We start from the raw sequence: 16,651 nt of genomic DNA, 5'->3' as shown, positions 1-16,651 counted from the left end.
CAGTATTTTTCATGCAACATTATAGRCTAACAAGACATGGAGGAATACAGTCATTTACCTCTGGGGCCTTTGTGATACCATCTGTTTAAACCCATTTGCTAAACACTGCAGTGGCTCCAGAGCAGCACTGTTACTCTGTGTGCACATAATAATGTTCAGAAAGGACACCCTGCTGTAACATGTGAAGAAATAAGTCAAAGCTAAATTTGCAACTTGAAAAGAGGGGTGTTCACCGGCTGCAAATCTGTTCTGATGTCAGGCTATTAGTGAAAATTTAACTGTGTACTCTGCTTATCCTTGTGTCTTTACATATAACTAATCCTAGCTTCAATTCTCTTAGGCTTTCTATCCATATTTTTTTGTGCTGGTGAGAATTCAGTTATTGAGAGAGCTTTCTTGTGACAGGAGCTGGGGGAATTCCTACAATAGCATTCTTTCCTCGTCTTTTCATACAGCATAAAGGATTGAAAAAGGGAAATAAAGAGGGAGTGGAAAGCCAAGATGACAATATTTCTTCYTCTTGATGACTAAAATTAATTCTGAGCTATTCTGAAGAGTTATAAAAATTTCAGAACCTGCTAGGTAAGTCATCAGGAACATAAAGGCTAAACAATTGTCTGTGACAGCCAGGTAAGAGAGAAATTTTGAAGATACAGCAGCTGAAGAGCTTTTCAGCTGAAATGTTCTATGAAGAAATGATTTTCCATGACAAAAACTTTTTTTTTTTTTTTTTTAAACTTAAGGAAACCTGTACACCACCTCCTTATTGACCAAGACAATTGCAAACAGGGGTCTCTGACAACAGATTTTCTTTTTCATCCCTCCCTAAAAATTCAGGTTCCCAAAGGGGTATGGTAGTGATGAATGTTGTTCATACTTTAGCCCTATTCTGACTAGACTTTAAATACCTTATAGACATTACCTTCTATGTGCCTAGTGGAGACACAGCTTCCTCCCCTTTGACAAGACCCAGACTGACTGACAAACCCAGATTTGAGCCCCAACTCTCGGAATTCTAATTGACAATGATTGTTTTGGTTGCTCCTGCCATGGCCCACTTAATTAGTCTGGCTACAAAACGAAAGCAACCTAATTCTTCATAAGGAWGTACAAGAAAAGCACCTTAACAGTCAAATACAATAAATGTAATAATTAAAAAATTTACTCTGATTCTAATGTATGCTTTTTGTAATCCTCACCTGCAGCAGGGCTGGAAAACAAAAAATTGTTTTCCCGGTACTCAGTTAGGAACCTTCAGAAAAACTACAGCAACAAATCACATCTTTAAATGAATCACCAAAGCACCATTGATTCTACTGACTGGAATCTCATCCACAAGATTGATGGTGAAACAGTATGCACTTCAAAGYGAGCCTGAGCCATCCAACTTCGTCTCCCTTTGCATTTCTACATTGTAATTTTGTTTTAAAACTTCAGGAGGCCATAAAGAATGCTAGAGATTGCACAATAAAACCTGACAGGGAAGATATGATTAGAGTCATGTTTAAACTGTGAGACTAGGGCAGCTAGGCAGTGTCTTAAAGAAACACTGCACATAGATTATTCTTAAGGAACATCTGTTTTCTGAGGGGCTATGCTGATGGAGAGGCTGTGATGGAAACCTGATCATAGCGTAATTCCATTTCTAAACGCAAAAAAGCATCAGACTGAACTTTTTCTCCCTTTTCYTATTTTTTTGCCTTTTCATTTTTTTTTTGTAAAATTTTTTTAAACATGAACCTACTGGTATTAAATGAAACTACCAACTATAGCTCCAGAGATAGCAGGACTGACAAAATCAAAGTTCCTCAAAAAGTCAGCTGTGTTCTTTAGTGTCAGGCTAAAGAACAGAATTTGACTCTCTTCTACTCAATCACAGCTGCAGGCACAGTGATCCATTTTTTTCCCCACCTACCTAGTAACACTCATTATGGCAGTAAGCCAGCTTCTAGAGGAAATAAATCTGCAGTGTGGATGGACTGAAGCTTCACTAAAATATATCATAAAGTTTAGCAAAATGCACTGGATCAATTCAGAATTTCAGTGTGCTACATTTATCTCCCTGTTAAGAACCTGCTGAAAAGTACCTGAGTKCAATGTGCATAATTTCAGAGAAGGGAATAACACCATGTCTTCAGCATTCCTCTGCAGAATGCTTCTCATTCCAAGTAAGGAATAAAACACCTGGTTGGTTTTAAGAATAAAGCCCAAGTCTCCCCAAGTTATGGTAAAGGACTTATTTACTTGGCCTCTCAATGCTAGAAWCTTGATGTTAGATTTTAGAAATTAAGTGGAGAGGGAAGATGACAGAAAGGAAGAAAGAAGTATATTTTTTTTGAGAACACAGTTAACAACAGTTATTAATTCTCTATGAAACTATCACCACCGAACTGTCTGTTAACATTTAGTACATAGATCCTTTCTGCCATCTTCACAGGTCCCAGTGGCAAGCTCATGCCATCGAATTGAGGATGCTGTGAGGAAAACTGAGAGAATAAATGTGAGTTTGTGTGCTGCAGGTTTACTCTGCAGCAAGTTACTCATCTGCGAGCACAGAGCAGAGAAACCAGAACTTCYTGAGCTGGGTAATTTTCTAGCCACGTTAGTAATTCTCTAGCCACATCCCATCATGCTCCCAGCTCATGAAAGAACCATCCCACCAGGAGAGAAACCCAGGGCTCCAGACAGAGCCCCTGAAGGTGTGTGGTGGGATTAAAAGTGGAAGCTGCTGCTGTCAGCACAGGAGTGCCCTGAAGCAGTGGCTGTAAAGAAGATGTGCACCACCAGCAGCAGCAGATCCCAGAGGTGTCCAGCAGGAACGCCCTGGGCAAGAATTCACCTCAGCTCCCTCAGGTGGCCAGACACAAGACTGAAAGGATGTGGCATGGATTACATGAGAGACAGATTTCACATTTCCCAAACAAGCACAGCTTTCATTGGAGCCAGCAGCAGGACACTTGCAAGTCTTTAAAAGTACCTAAAAAGCCGTRTAGTGAGTTTTAGCACCTGCAGATTTGGGAGCATTTTCAGACCACAAGTCTGGTTTCCATGGTATTAATTTTWAAAAATCCCTATTTTAAGAATCCAAGTGCTGTACTGAAAGCAGTCCTGTTACCCAAAAATCTTAGGTTTGCCCCAGGGCAGTCTCAGAAACTAATGATACATGGGATTACAGTTTTAAATAAAACACATTAAAATCTCCTATAAAGGGGATGAATCTGGATTATTTTCTATGACAGAACACAAACAAATAACTTGATAAAATCAATCATAARGGTGACCACAACATTCAAGCAAAATATACATTTCTCTCAATGGAAATAGACTTCATAAACAGTTGATTTTCCTCTGCTTTTAGGGCTTGGGCACGTGACTAAACATCAGCTGAGCCTTGATAGCTGACTKAATGTAACACAGAACGAAATCCATTAGCCTGCATTTCTCTAAAATGTCACAAGGCTAATAGCATGAAAACCTTCTGATGCTCAGCAGCTAATTAACCCCCAATTAGTCAACCCTGCCCCTGAATATTGCTGATGCAGCCACATCAGTAAAACGCAAATGGAATCAAATAATATCATAAAATTTTTACGCTAACAAGTAGAAGTAAAGAGCAGGATGTGGACTAATCYTTGCAAACAAAATTAAATTATCTCTCAACAGAGAGCAGAAAGGGAAAGACCCCTCAAAGTTAACATCAATGAAACATTTTAATATGATTAGAGGACACGCCAAATAAAATGTAATAGCTTGCTACATGATTCCTAGTAAGAAGCAGTCTCAGAAGAAAAAGGTCAAATAGTTTGTATTCATCACTACCATTCTCCCATTTCCCCATAGCTTCCAAATTTTCCAATCATAYATATATGCTATAGAGTAGCTGACTTGAAGCACTGGAGAGGAAGTGTTATTTTCAAATCTACTTTCTSACAAACACCTTTCAACCTCAATGTAAAATGAAATTATAATGTAGTTCTGGGGGCCCTATATCACATAGGTCGGTAGTTGAATGATTCAGCTCATGACTGAATTTTTTAAATTGCACATCTATTGGCAAGCTCAGTGTAGGTAAGAAAAAACAATAGTGATCTTAAATGAGTATCACTCAGAAATGAACAGCTCTATGTACTGCCATACAAAAAAAAAGTTCAACTAAAAAAATAAACTCTTCTGTTTTTTTTTTTTTTACCTGATAGGTGCCCCTTTGGCCTGTGCAGGTCTCAAAAGTACAGTTATTGTAGTAGCAGTTTCATTGAGAGATGCATCGACTCCTTCATAGTCTGGTAGAGTGGGAGCTGAACAATGTTGAGTGGGAAGGAAAAAAAAWCAAGAAACAAATCAGTGAAAACATTTTGAATTTTTATAAGGTCCTGGCTATTTGGAACATAGCACAAAGCCACAATTTTTATTATCCATGTGAGTATTCTTAAACAGTTTTTCCAGTCAGGCACAATCTTTMACTACAGATGAATGAGACTTCATCAACAATTGCTAAGTCTATCCCTAAAGCCTTCACATCAAATCATGACCCCTCTCACCCTGTTTATTCAAGAAGAACAGRAATAGAGGGAACAAACCATAAACTACTAAAAGCCTCACTTTGGCCTCATTTCTTCTACCCTGCAAATAACTCCAGTCACCAAGYCAAAGAACCAGCTTTTACCCTCCTCTTCCAACAATTTAAGAAACTTTCACATTTCCTCTTGAACGTTATGGGAAACAACACTGATACCAACCAGTGTGAAGTAAAATTGGGCTTGCATGGACTAGAACTGGATGGGGGAATCTACTCCCATGTCCATTTCTATCAATGGATGGACAAGCTGCTCATTAATCAGCTTCAAAACCACTATGAAAAAAAAGAATCAAAGTCAAAATCAGAACTAGTTCAGGAACTGATTCACTAATGAACTGTCAGACTGTCACATCTTCATGGCAGCAGTATTTGTTGTGGGTGGGATGGCTGCTGTTGGCAAATACTTCAACCATCCACCTTTAATCTGCTGCCTGTTACAATCCTCACTGGTAATACTGTTGCTGACTTCAGCCCTTGTGCAAGGAAAGAAAGAGGATTTTCTGTGAATCGGAAAATAATAGATTTCTATTAATTAGTAATTTTTCACAAGTTTGAAAACTATCTGCATGTTTGAGTTTTTTTTATATGCAGCTGTATTGTTATAAAATCACTAATGAAGCCTGTATATTGCAAAATAATCTTTCACAAGATGTTTCCTAGGGTATGTCAATCATTTAAGTCAAAATAATTTTACAATAATATATCCATAGAAAGAAGAGCACTGAAAGATTAAAAGCCTTRCTTCATTAGTCCTTGATCCTAGATGAACAAAAAAACCTGCTCTTATTTCAGGAAATATTATTTTATAGAATTAATTCTCATTTAATGTTAATTTTGAAATTACTGCTTACACCATGTTCACTAGAACCACAGTAACCACTTGTAAGTTTAGTTAAAAGGAATAATTTCACTCCTCATTAAACTGAAGTTAGCATTTTCTGAAACATGCATTGCTTCATATCAAGTATCAGTCATGCAGAGCGAAACTAGGCAACAGCTCAGCACAAAGCAAKGTAGAAAGAAGAACAGGCTGATGTTCAGACACAAAAGGTGTCACAGCCTKCCTTTAAGCTTTCCTAGCATTAACCACATCTTGCCAACTAACAGATCCATTCTCTGGTGGACTGGATTCTGCACAAAATTCCCAAAACTTCTGTGTGGAAAAAGAGGRCATATCTGAAGAAGCCTTAATACACTGTAGTCCTAAATAAGCCAAACATGTGGAGGCACTTTTTTCTCAAAATACTGAAATGTCAAACATGCTAGCAAGATACACACCTCTTTTCCTTCCCTTGTACAAAATGGTTAGAAGACAAGTATGAAAGTACTACACCACCATTATATTTAAAAGTTTATGAACTAGAATTTGTTGTGAAGAAACACATGGACCTTAAAACAACCTGAGTTACAATCTAATAGCTGTAAATAGAACAGAACAYATCAACTGGGTTTTTTTGGTGCTTTGGTTGCATTGTTTTCAAGGGACAAGAGTATGAAGAGTGCTAGGGCTTATGTGCTGGGGTGGGATTCAACAAACTGTTCCAGTTAGCTATGACAACTGCAGCATTTCACAGGCTACCTAATTCAAGGAGCTCTGCCTTGAATTTTCTCACATTTTGATTTATGTGTGTGTTTTCACGTACTATGAGGAGACTATGTGAAAAGTTTCCCATTAAAATCATAGGTGCATTCTGCCACATTATTAACTTCTCTTTACAGGACAATCTGAGTTTYATTATGGCAGATAATAAGGAAAATAACCTGCTTTGTGCTGTTTAAATTTCTAAGTGACTGACTTCTTTGATCTCTGCCAAGCTCTGAAGTYACCATGTCACAAAATCAAGTTTCTCTAAATATAGCATAGACTTATCTTCCGCTATCAACTGCATAAGCCACTACCTTATTTTTTGAAAATAACACTGACATTTAAGAAAAAAATAATACTAAAGCGTTCCATTTGACATTACTGTGTTCTAAAGTTTACAGGGCACTATTAAGATAAATAATGCCAAAGTTGGTGCACTGCAATAAATGAATAAAGGCACAAGGAAGCAGACCTACATGAATCCGGCAAAAGAAATTCACACATTGTTCCAACTACTCTGTTACACTGTGTGCTACTAAGTGGTGTCACCTTCAGTAAATCAGTAATTTTCTGCACCTGACTTTACTAACCTACAAAACAAATGCAGTTCTTAGTGACCTATGAAGTCAAGGAAAAGACCTTAATTAGTTAAGGTTTGTACAGCACTTCAAAATCTTTTGATGAAAGTACTAAATTACAGAGAAAAACAGTTAACAACTACAGCTTTGCAATTTCCACCTCACACAAGGATTTATCCCTGAACTATTGGATATAGGGTTATAACATGGTAGGATTTTTTGTGGGAATTTTCTTTAGCATTTCACATTTTTTCAAGCCTTACAAAAATATTCTTCCCCCCAAAAATACACTTCCCCCCTCCCCTTCCCTGTTTTTTTTCTGCATGCTGTTGTTTGTTTTTACCTGAGATGTTGGTTGTTACGTTGATCGTAGTTGCTGGTCCAAACCCTTTGATGGTGCTCGCCCGTATGAAGAACTGGTACGTAGTGCCAGGGTGCAGGTGAGAGAAGAYGTGGTGGGTGCTGTTCCACAGCTTGGACACTGTTTGGGGAGGACCTGCCACTGGAACTGCAGGATCAAAGGACTGGATACTGCTATAGCTGACCTGGGAAAACAATTATTTTTRCAAAAACTCTTGAAGATTGTGGCACAAGAGACACTAGAGAAAACAAAAGCTTGGCTAGAGAGAAAACAAAAGACACATGCCCATCTAGCTACTCAYCTATCTTGGGGACACCATAGAATTACAGAATCATTTAGGTTGGAAAAGATCCTTAAGATCATCAATTCCAACAATTAACACAACAMTGCCAAGGCCACCAAAGGGGACTCGTGTACCACTGAAGTCTGCTTTACCTGAAAGGCTATGCAGGTACCCTTCATCATTACTGTCAGATGACACACTCCCTTGCTGGTTATAAAATCAGCATCGAATGCTTTGAGCTTCACAATTTGCTTTCTCCTTAGCTGCTCTCTCAGAGGTAAAGTCACTACTCCTATTAATCACTATCTTTTGTGACTGTTTCCAATTAAAAATTAAGGAAGAACTTATCTGTTTTAATCCCATTCATCAACTGCTTTTACATATTAATTCATAGATGGAAAATTTCACTGCTAAATTCCACCAAGGGGAAGTGAGTGAATGGCTGAGCGGGGTTGAGAGGCCCACCTGGCTTAATCCACACTGTTACATGAATTTTGTTAGCATTAAATAAATAAATAAATAGATTTTTAAGKGGTTTTATTTGGTTTGTTGGTTTGYCTTCCCATGATTCACAAGTACACRAARTTATATCTTCTGTTCCTTTAAAAGAGGAGTCCTGGAAAGCACTGTGTTTTTTTCTCAAATCAGCTGCGTTACCTGCTAACCTCCTGTGGAGGTCCCCAGAAGGATCATAAATAGAAACACTTCAGACACAATTTATACTGAGGTTTCCTTTAAGGGTGATATCTCAAGATCTAATATAGCTAAAAAAAACATTGCTTCATATCTAATAACCATCTTACTTTTCACGTAACCTGCTCTTTCAACAAAGAAAATTTTGCAGATCACGGCTGTCAAGGCTTTGGAATGGCGTGTAGCAACAATACAACATTTCTAAGGCACTTGCCAAATCACATGCCAAAGCCACTTGACAGGAATGGACAGTCACATGCACAATAATTACAAATTTTGAGTATCTAATCGCTGCAGAAATCATGTACTCAGTAAATAAAAGGAGCTTATTATTGAATAGCTGCCTACAGAGCATGAACACCCACTGTCAGCCACCACTCTTGATGCCTCTCCCCAGCCCCATCCTGTGCTTGTTAGGGGTTTAATGATTACCTCATACTGAGTAATGATGCCATTTGGATCCACAGGTTCCTTCCAGTTGAGGAAGATCTTATCTTCAAAGGGAGTTCCTTTCACCGATTTGGCAGGTATAGGGCCTGGCACTACAAACGAAATGCAAGTTTTAAAAATAGGAAATTCAAGAGAYGGAAAAACTAAAGAGATGACAGAACATCCTATTAAAACCAAAAGTGAGCATGGGTCTATTTTTATTAATATTCATTTGCATGCAAAAAGCAATGGTAGAGTGTATGAAAAAGCACTTCAAAGTGTATTTTGTCATTTGCAGTGCAGAGAGAGCATGAAGTTGAAACGTTAACATTATCGCCACATATGGTTTTCAAAATTCCATGCAAAGTCAAATTGTCTTGTAGTATAGCCAGGGGAAACAGTTCAAGCTAGATTACAACTTCAGGGAACATCWCTGAACTCTGTAATAAGCGTATCTCAGGACAAGGACTACATGCTTCTAAAATTCTTTTAAAAAGAAAAATCAAAGGCAAGGAAGAGCCTCTGTTATACAGCTCCTTCCAAAGGAGAGAAATTCTTACAAAATAGTTCTCAATCACATCTTCTTATGGTCTGTTGTTTTAAAAGAAATCCTCATTTAAAAGAGAGAGCTKAACATGGGGAAACACACCAGCTCAGCTGCCACTTCTTTCAGCCTTTGACCTCCTCGTGTGCAGAAGGATCAAGACTGCTCACTTCAAATCCTTCCAATAAGAGATGTTTTCAAAGCTTTGAACTGAACCACACGAAGGTGACCCTACTTTCTTATTTTAAATGGAACCAATATCCCTGGTGTAATAACAGATCTGAAATGTCACCTCAGGCCTCTTTGCCCAAGTGATTCACAGCACCCAGTAATCCCATTAACACCAGGCAGAAGCACTTAGTTATCTCCCATTTCAGCTTACATGATATTTTTGCCTACACATACAATCCCTTTTTATCACAGCAGCTCACCTAGATTTGAACACACACACATTGAAAGAAGGGAGTGAGGGTAAGTGAGCATCTGGAGAAATCCTGAACCCAAAGAAGCACCTTTCCCCCTCAAAGAGTCAAAGTTGTTCAAATTTGCAGTCTTTTGATCAAAAATGTTGTACCTATTTAATATATTGACATATATTTCTGTCTCCTTCTAATAAGTCCATTTTCTTCTATACAACTTCCAGTGAGCCTAATGCCTGACACTCCTTGGGTATTCATTATCAAAACAGACTGAAGTTTTRCAAAGAGCAAAAATAAATTAAAATCCGATGGATCAAAGGAAATATCAGGCACTGTGCTAGCAGCAGGAAGGAGTGAGTGGTCTCTCCCAACAACAGAATTTATTTCAGTCTGCATGCAAGCTATAAATGATGATCTGACCCTTGGTACAAGCAACACAATTTAGCACATTAGTAATAAATTCATGGGGTCAAAAAAGCGCAGAAGTAAACAGATGAGAGTTTCACAGAACCTGTTCATCCAACTGTAACATGAAGGCTTAGGAGAGGTTAACTAAAATCATGGGCTGGTGCTTTTCTTCAGTGTCCCAGGACAGAGCAGGCAGTGGATGAAGGCTGTCATGCCATGACAGCCCCTCTGTGYTTTTCTGTCATTGAGAGACTTCCTGTAGGCAATGCTTCATTTTCCATGGGAATGCCCTGCAGTATTTCCTTACATCTCAAAAGATGTATGAGTACCCTGCTGCACATGACATTATCTTTGGAAGATGCATGAACATGTTTGTGTGTGTGCAYGTACATCTGTGTTTGGGAAAGAACCCTGCTGCACACCAGGGCATGTACACAGTGTATGGAATTTGMCATTAAACCACATCAAAGTATGTGGGGTAAAAAGAAAACAGACAYGATTGCTCAAAAACATGCAAAAMACTTTTTGTATGGTGCTTTTAAAAAGAAATGTTTTATATTCAGTTGAAACTGGGTGCAGGGCTCTAAATTTGAAGGTTGCATAAATCCTYCTACACCTTCTGTTTAAACACCAAGGTGGAATAAGGCTCTAGGCTCATCTCATTCCGTGACTGTTTTCTTCTGCAATATAAAATTTGATGCTTAAGGCAGAAGCAGCAATGTTAAAGTGACTGGAATCACATGATCCCAGTTAGTTTCATGCTTCTCTTCCCCCTGGCATGGGAAGGGTACAAGAACAGAAGCTAGCACAGCAAAGAGCAGCTTGTTCGGAATTCCAGTTTAAAAAGGTCAGAAAGAAAAAAGAGCAAGCATCTAGAGAAAGAGAATGGCAATTCCCACAAACCTCATCCGGCCCAACAAATTCATAAAAATGATTGTTGGAATTAACATAAATAATTTGAGAACTCAACTGGAAATCAAAGAAAGAAACARACACAAGTTCAAGTGCCCAGAAAAAGGAATATAAATTAATATTAGTTTGAAGGACACATTTTGATGGTCTGAAGTGTTTTTTTCCTTTCCATTTTCCAGTTCAGCCACAGTAAAATTTTAATTGCACTTCTTTACCAAAAGGGTAGAGGGAGTGAGGAAGGAGAAAAGCAGGAGTAAGAGAATCTGCTTAAAGAACAGAATATCTTCAGATKAGTCAAAATAATGCCTTAACATCCTCACTTGTCCTTTTATGTCTTTGTTCTTTGGTCAGTATTTGTTGAAAACAAGTATTTTAAAAAGGCCAAAATTAGTTAAAAAAAATCCCTAAACAAACAAAAAAAACACCAACAAAAGATCAACAGCAAGGTAACCTGCTGGTAACATTACCCTGAAGACTCAAACTGCATTTCTACATGTAGGCAGCCATTGCTGTCTGTTCTCTGTGACTCCCAGCAAGACTCTAAGGACTTCAAAAATACCTTAAACTCTGTCTTTCCAACACAGTGTTAAGAGTCTTTCCTTTTACAGTGGTTTGACCCTGGCTGGATGCCAGGTGCCCACCAAGCTGCTCTATCACTCCCTTTCCCAGCAGGACAGAGGAGAGAAAATAAGATGGAAAACAATTAGCAGGCTGAGATTAGACAGATTACTAAAAAAAAAAAAAAAAAAAAAGACAAGTTTGCACACACACAAGCAAAGGGGAAAAGTTAATCTCTACTTCCCATCACTGAGCAATGTTCAGCCACTTGTCAGGAAGCAGGGCTTTAGCACATGCACTGGCTGCTCGAGTAGGCAAAATTTGCAAAATGAAGAATTCTCCCCCCACAATTCCTTCTCACTCCCTTAGCTTTTACAYYTGAGCTGATGTCATATGGCATGGAATATCYCTTGGGTTAATGTGGCTCAGCTGACTTGGCTGTGTTCCCTCCCAGGACCATGCCCACTCCCAGCCTCTTGCTGGGGGGGAATGTTGTGAGGCAGAGCTGATGCTGTGCCAGCCCTGCTCAGCAGCAGCCAAAGCACTGGKGTGTTATCAGCACCTTTCTGGGTACCAGTGCAAGGCACAGCACCGTGAGAGATGCTATGGGATAATGAATTCCACCTCAGCCAGACCCAATACACCTTTCTTTGATATTTAGCAAGGACTTGGGTGAAAACTAGCCAGGTAAATGTCATCCTGGTGTTGACACAAACAGYAGGCTTGTGTGAGCTTTTTTKGGGCTTATGTGAGCATCTCCAGAARCTCCATCACTCACCACAGCACATTTTTGCCGACTTCTCAGCTCCCATTCTTTTCCTGCAKGAGCTCTCACTCTTTCCCTTGGACTTACAGTTTACACTTAAAACACTCAAGACTGTTACAAGTGTATTAAGGTGAAGTATGTTACTTAACATTATCATCTGAATAATTCAAAAAGTATAAGTAGCTGTTAGAGGAGTTGAACTTGGACCTTTTGGCCTCCACACCCACTCTTGATAAAGATTCTGGTCTCATTGATTTTCTTTCCATCTGCTGACCTTGTGAAGTGTGACCCCRCCATCTCACTGTGATAACAACAGTAAACACACACTCTTTCCCATGCATTACTCTATGCTAAACTTCCAACAAMTCAGGATTTACACTTATCTGAAGAAGTGAAATAATTTAGGTGGGTTTAACTATACAGATATTAGAAGAKATTTTGAACTACAGCAAAAAAAACCAACCCAAAAAACAGTAAAGAAGTATACAAACATAAAATGCACATATATATAAAAGTAAGAGAAAACAAACTCAAAGGGAACCTTAGCAAGGTTTTATAGTGCAAACAACACAAGCTCTTCTTTCATGATTTACATGCATCTCCAGAGCTCTTTTAATRAAGCTATATATTCATATAGTGAATAGTTGATAATCTTTTCTTCTATATGCATGTGGGATGGTGGACTTTATAAATATTACACATAATAGAAGTACAAACCATCAATCTGACATCACACCAATTCATATTAGAYCAATATATTTGCATTAAATTATGTCACAGTCACAAATAAATTTTTATTYACAAATAGTGTCACTTAAATGTTGTTCTACACTGACTTAACAGGAAATTTATATTACAATACATCACTTCTGGAAAAACAATGTATTAACTGACACCAACCACTATAAAAGTGAATTTATATTGCTTCAGTTTTCCTGCTACAAAATAATGAAAGTGCATGTAAACAGAGTATTTTTATTATTATTATACTCCATGAAAGCCATGCACAGTATTACTACACTGTGTGGCMAATGTTACATGCAGAAATATGCAGGGTTATGTTGGAAAAGTTCTTTTGCTGTAATCAAAAAGGACAGTGTATTAGCAGCAAACTTTCTCTCAACCTTTCTCTCAAAGTAGATGCTCATTTTCAGSAGATGGTGACAGTTAATCTGTCTTACTGTTTAAACATTACAAGCAACTAAAATGGTCCACTTTCCCATGTGCTTTTTCTGAGGGCTTTACCATTTTTACTTTACACTTTATTACAACTGCAGACTAAGTGAAAAATAGAAGCAAATTTTAGATATTAAAAAGGAAAAAAAAAAATGAAACTGGAACTGCTATTTCTGGACTTTACCATAAGAGCATTTACACCAAAGCTGGTTACCAAAATTATTTCTTCAGAAATCACTCAAGTTGGACAATTTGCRGCAAAGAACAAAATACTATTGAATGTTACTGAGAAAATTATTGATTCTGTATTGAGAGTCACATCTGGTGCATATGCTCCACTTGGCATTCCTTTTCCAGTCCCAGTGTTCCTGGAGCTGTAGGTTTCCTGGCTCTTTGAGCTCCAGCCTCACCCTAATGGAGGTGCTGAGGTCCCCATCACCGTGGGCGGCCCAAATCTCAACAGATGTGGAGGCAGCAATGTTGATGCCCTGCCATGATCCCTTGGGCACTACTTTTGCAGACCCAGTGCCCCTGGAGCCGGAGGCCTTCTGGCTCCCTCAACTCTAACCCTGGTTTTAAAGGAAGCCTGGTGCTGAGTTGCTTCCAGGGGTGGTGATTCCACTACTTCTGTGACCAGCTGGTTCCAATATCCACATTCATGRGTTCTGGTTGTGCTAAATTTGGGGGCTTGGACTCCTAAAATTTATTTAAACCTTTTCCCATCAAATGCTGACTTCACTACACCTCATTCATGGGATTTGAAAATGTTTCTCAGTTTCAGGATGAAATAGCCTCACAAACTCATGCATTAYAACTTCCTGAAGTATGCCATTCAATATTTGGAGAGTGCTTTTAGCYAGCACATGGCTTAGGAACATAGACACTTTTGGGGCCAGTGTAAGCCTTCATTCCACTGCAAAAACTGCTGAAAGAACCACTAATTCTGGCCAACAAGCAAGCATCATTATGTTAAAAAAAGCATTTCAACAAAGTAACTTCACATGCAATACCACTTTTTCAGCTATAAAGATTCTAATATAGGTACCTRATGAAAATGAAAGTAGGAAGATGTTTGAGCCAGGGTAAATAGTTCTGTGTTTCAGGGGCAATTTTTTCTTAGCTATTCATATAAAACCTAGCTTGTACTTCTAGTTTCTGCAATAACTTACAACAGCTTGCTTCATTGGTTGTCTGTTCAGCATAAGCCTAAAATAAATCTGTGTTAATACTTTAAAGTTGTTTTTTGCTGTCTCACAAATCAACTTTTCTGATGTCTTTCACAAAAAGTCTTCATATGTCCTGCAACTATTTTTTCCTTCTCGATGACATGCCAATAGCAAAACTTATCATCTGAAAAATAGAATGGAGGTTTTTTTTTCACAAGATATAGGACAAATAAGTTATTCCAGGCTCCTTTTATGAACACTAGTWGGTTGGTTACACTCAGTTTCAGTTCACTGTTCCTCAAGACATAAAAATTCCTCCCATATTTGACTATCTCGACACTAAATTTTGTCAACGCTTATGACCTGTACGTCACCAGTCTCTCAAGGATCAAAGACTAAGATCAATACCTTTAGCAGTAACATTTATGGACAACTTCGCATTGAAACTTTTACCTCTTAATCATGGGGTTCTCTTTGCTAACAGCAGTGATTTGCCAATTTTTCCCTCATTAGGATTAACACACCTGGTTCACTTGACATCTATGCACATGTCACTCAGCTAGATGAGTTACATATTTTTGAGACCGTTTTCCATTTCCAACAATCTCTGCAGCCCTTCTTGGCTGTAAAGGACTTGGTTTATTATCCTTTTCTCCCAGACGGATTTCTTTTGCAACTTTTAAAGTGCTACAAGTGAAGTTTTATGTCTATGTTTTTTCAAGGTTCCTTGAAGCATTATTTCCTTCTTCACTTTGATTAAAGCATATTTTCTACCTCTTCTTTCCTCCATCAGTTTCCTAGGATGTCAGAACCACTTGGAAAGAAGGAAGCAAAAAGATGTTTCTCATAGCAAATGGGTGGGTTTTGTTTGGTTGGTTTGGYTTTTTGTAAAGCCAACTTACAAAACTTACTACTATCAATCACAGCAAAATACTAAATGTCAACTATTGTCACAAAATCCTGCCTCTTGAAACTGGTGAAAGATATTTCCTCTTCACTCAGTGCCATGGTTTAACCCCAGCCARCAGCTAAGCTCCAGCCAGCCAGTTGCTCACTCCTCCCTTAGCAGCTGGATGGGGCAGAAAAAATGAAAAAAATAATAATAGCAATGATAAAATAATTAGAATATATGTAACCAATTATGTGTTATGTGCATTGCAATTGCTCACCACACACAGACTGATGCCCAGCTGTTTTCCCAGCWGTGARCCCTGGCYAGGTTTCTCCCCAGTTTATAARCTGARYGTGATGTTCCATGTATGCAATGTCCCTTTGGCCTGTCCAGGGCAGTGTGCTGGCTGCAGCCCCTCCCAGCCTTCTTGTTGGCAGGACATGAGAAGCTGAAAGGYCCTTGACATAGTATAAACACTACTTAGGAACAACTAAAATATCAGTATGTTATCAACATCATTCTCATCCTAAAAACAAACCTCAGCACTGCACCAGCTACTCAGAAGAAAATTATCCCAGGTGAAGTCAGGACATACATTTAGACAATACACAAAGTATTTCACTCTTTCTCTTTTTTTGGTCCTCTAATTATAACATTTCCTCTTCCTCTGCCATTCCCCCGAGTGGCAAGCCTGTTGGAGTTTTTCCAAGAGCATGAGTAATGATTGGACAGTTGGTGTCTTTAACCCTTCATCCCAGCTCTCAGAATCTCTGCATGGAGCTGAATGAGCCACAGACCCTAAAAGATCAGGGGGCCTCATTTGTGTCCAACAAGCACATGCTTTGGCCCAGACCAAAGCTCTGGTAYACTTTAAGCCCTAAAATTGATACTTCTCCTATTCCAAGTGATCCTTTTCAATTAGTTGTTTGTCTGCTGGTAAATGTCACACTCCCTCACTGGCTGCAAAATCGCCATCGAACACTTTGAGCTTCACAATTTGCTTTCTCTGTARCTGCTCTCTCAGAGCTAATGTCACTATTCCTGTTAATGCACTGCCTTTTGCATCTGTTTCAAATTAAAAATTAAGGAAGCATTTATCTGCTACAATCCCATTTACCCATTGCTTTTACAAAGGGTCCCTCTAAGTTGGTGGCACTCTGGTCAACGGGCAGCTCCCAGAGCATGTGCACACTGAGGATTCATGTTAAGTGATAAATTCACTGCTCATTCCTGTATTTTGTCTTTGCCCAGCATGTATCAGCCCCAGGTTTCATGAGCCTTCCTCTACTGCCTTTATCAAAGCCT

At 38.7% G+C, this 16,651-nt stretch overlaps 1 protein-coding gene across 4 annotated transcripts in view; it reads right to left on the bottom strand.

Annotated features, from left to right (window-relative positions):
* Positions 1 to 16,651, bottom strand: part of PTPRK (protein tyrosine phosphatase receptor type K) — a 384,925-nt gene that overhangs the window by 74,296 nt on the left and 293,978 nt on the right. For all 4 annotated transcript variants that reach the window (XM_057363581.1, XM_057363580.1, XM_057363583.1 and 1 more), the window contains exons 9-11: positions 8,509 to 8,618; positions 7,083 to 7,284; positions 4,190 to 4,295 (exon numbers count right to left, since the gene is read on the bottom strand). In XM_057363581.1, the coding sequence (XP_057219564.1) occupies positions 4,190 to 4,295; positions 7,083 to 7,284; positions 8,509 to 8,618 (418 nt within the window). The remainder of the gene's footprint in view (positions 1 to 4,189; positions 4,296 to 7,082; positions 7,285 to 8,508; positions 8,619 to 16,651) is intronic.

Source organism: Malurus melanocephalus, unplaced genomic scaffold, assembly GCF_030028575.1.
Source record: "Malurus melanocephalus ecotype Western Australia unplaced genomic scaffold, MMel_1.1 scaffold_29, whole genome shotgun sequence".
Taxonomy (NCBI): Eukaryota; Metazoa; Chordata; class Aves; order Passeriformes; family Maluridae; genus Malurus; species Malurus melanocephalus.
Note: the sequence above shows the minus strand (reverse complement) of the source record. Positions and strands in the feature narration are given on the sequence as shown.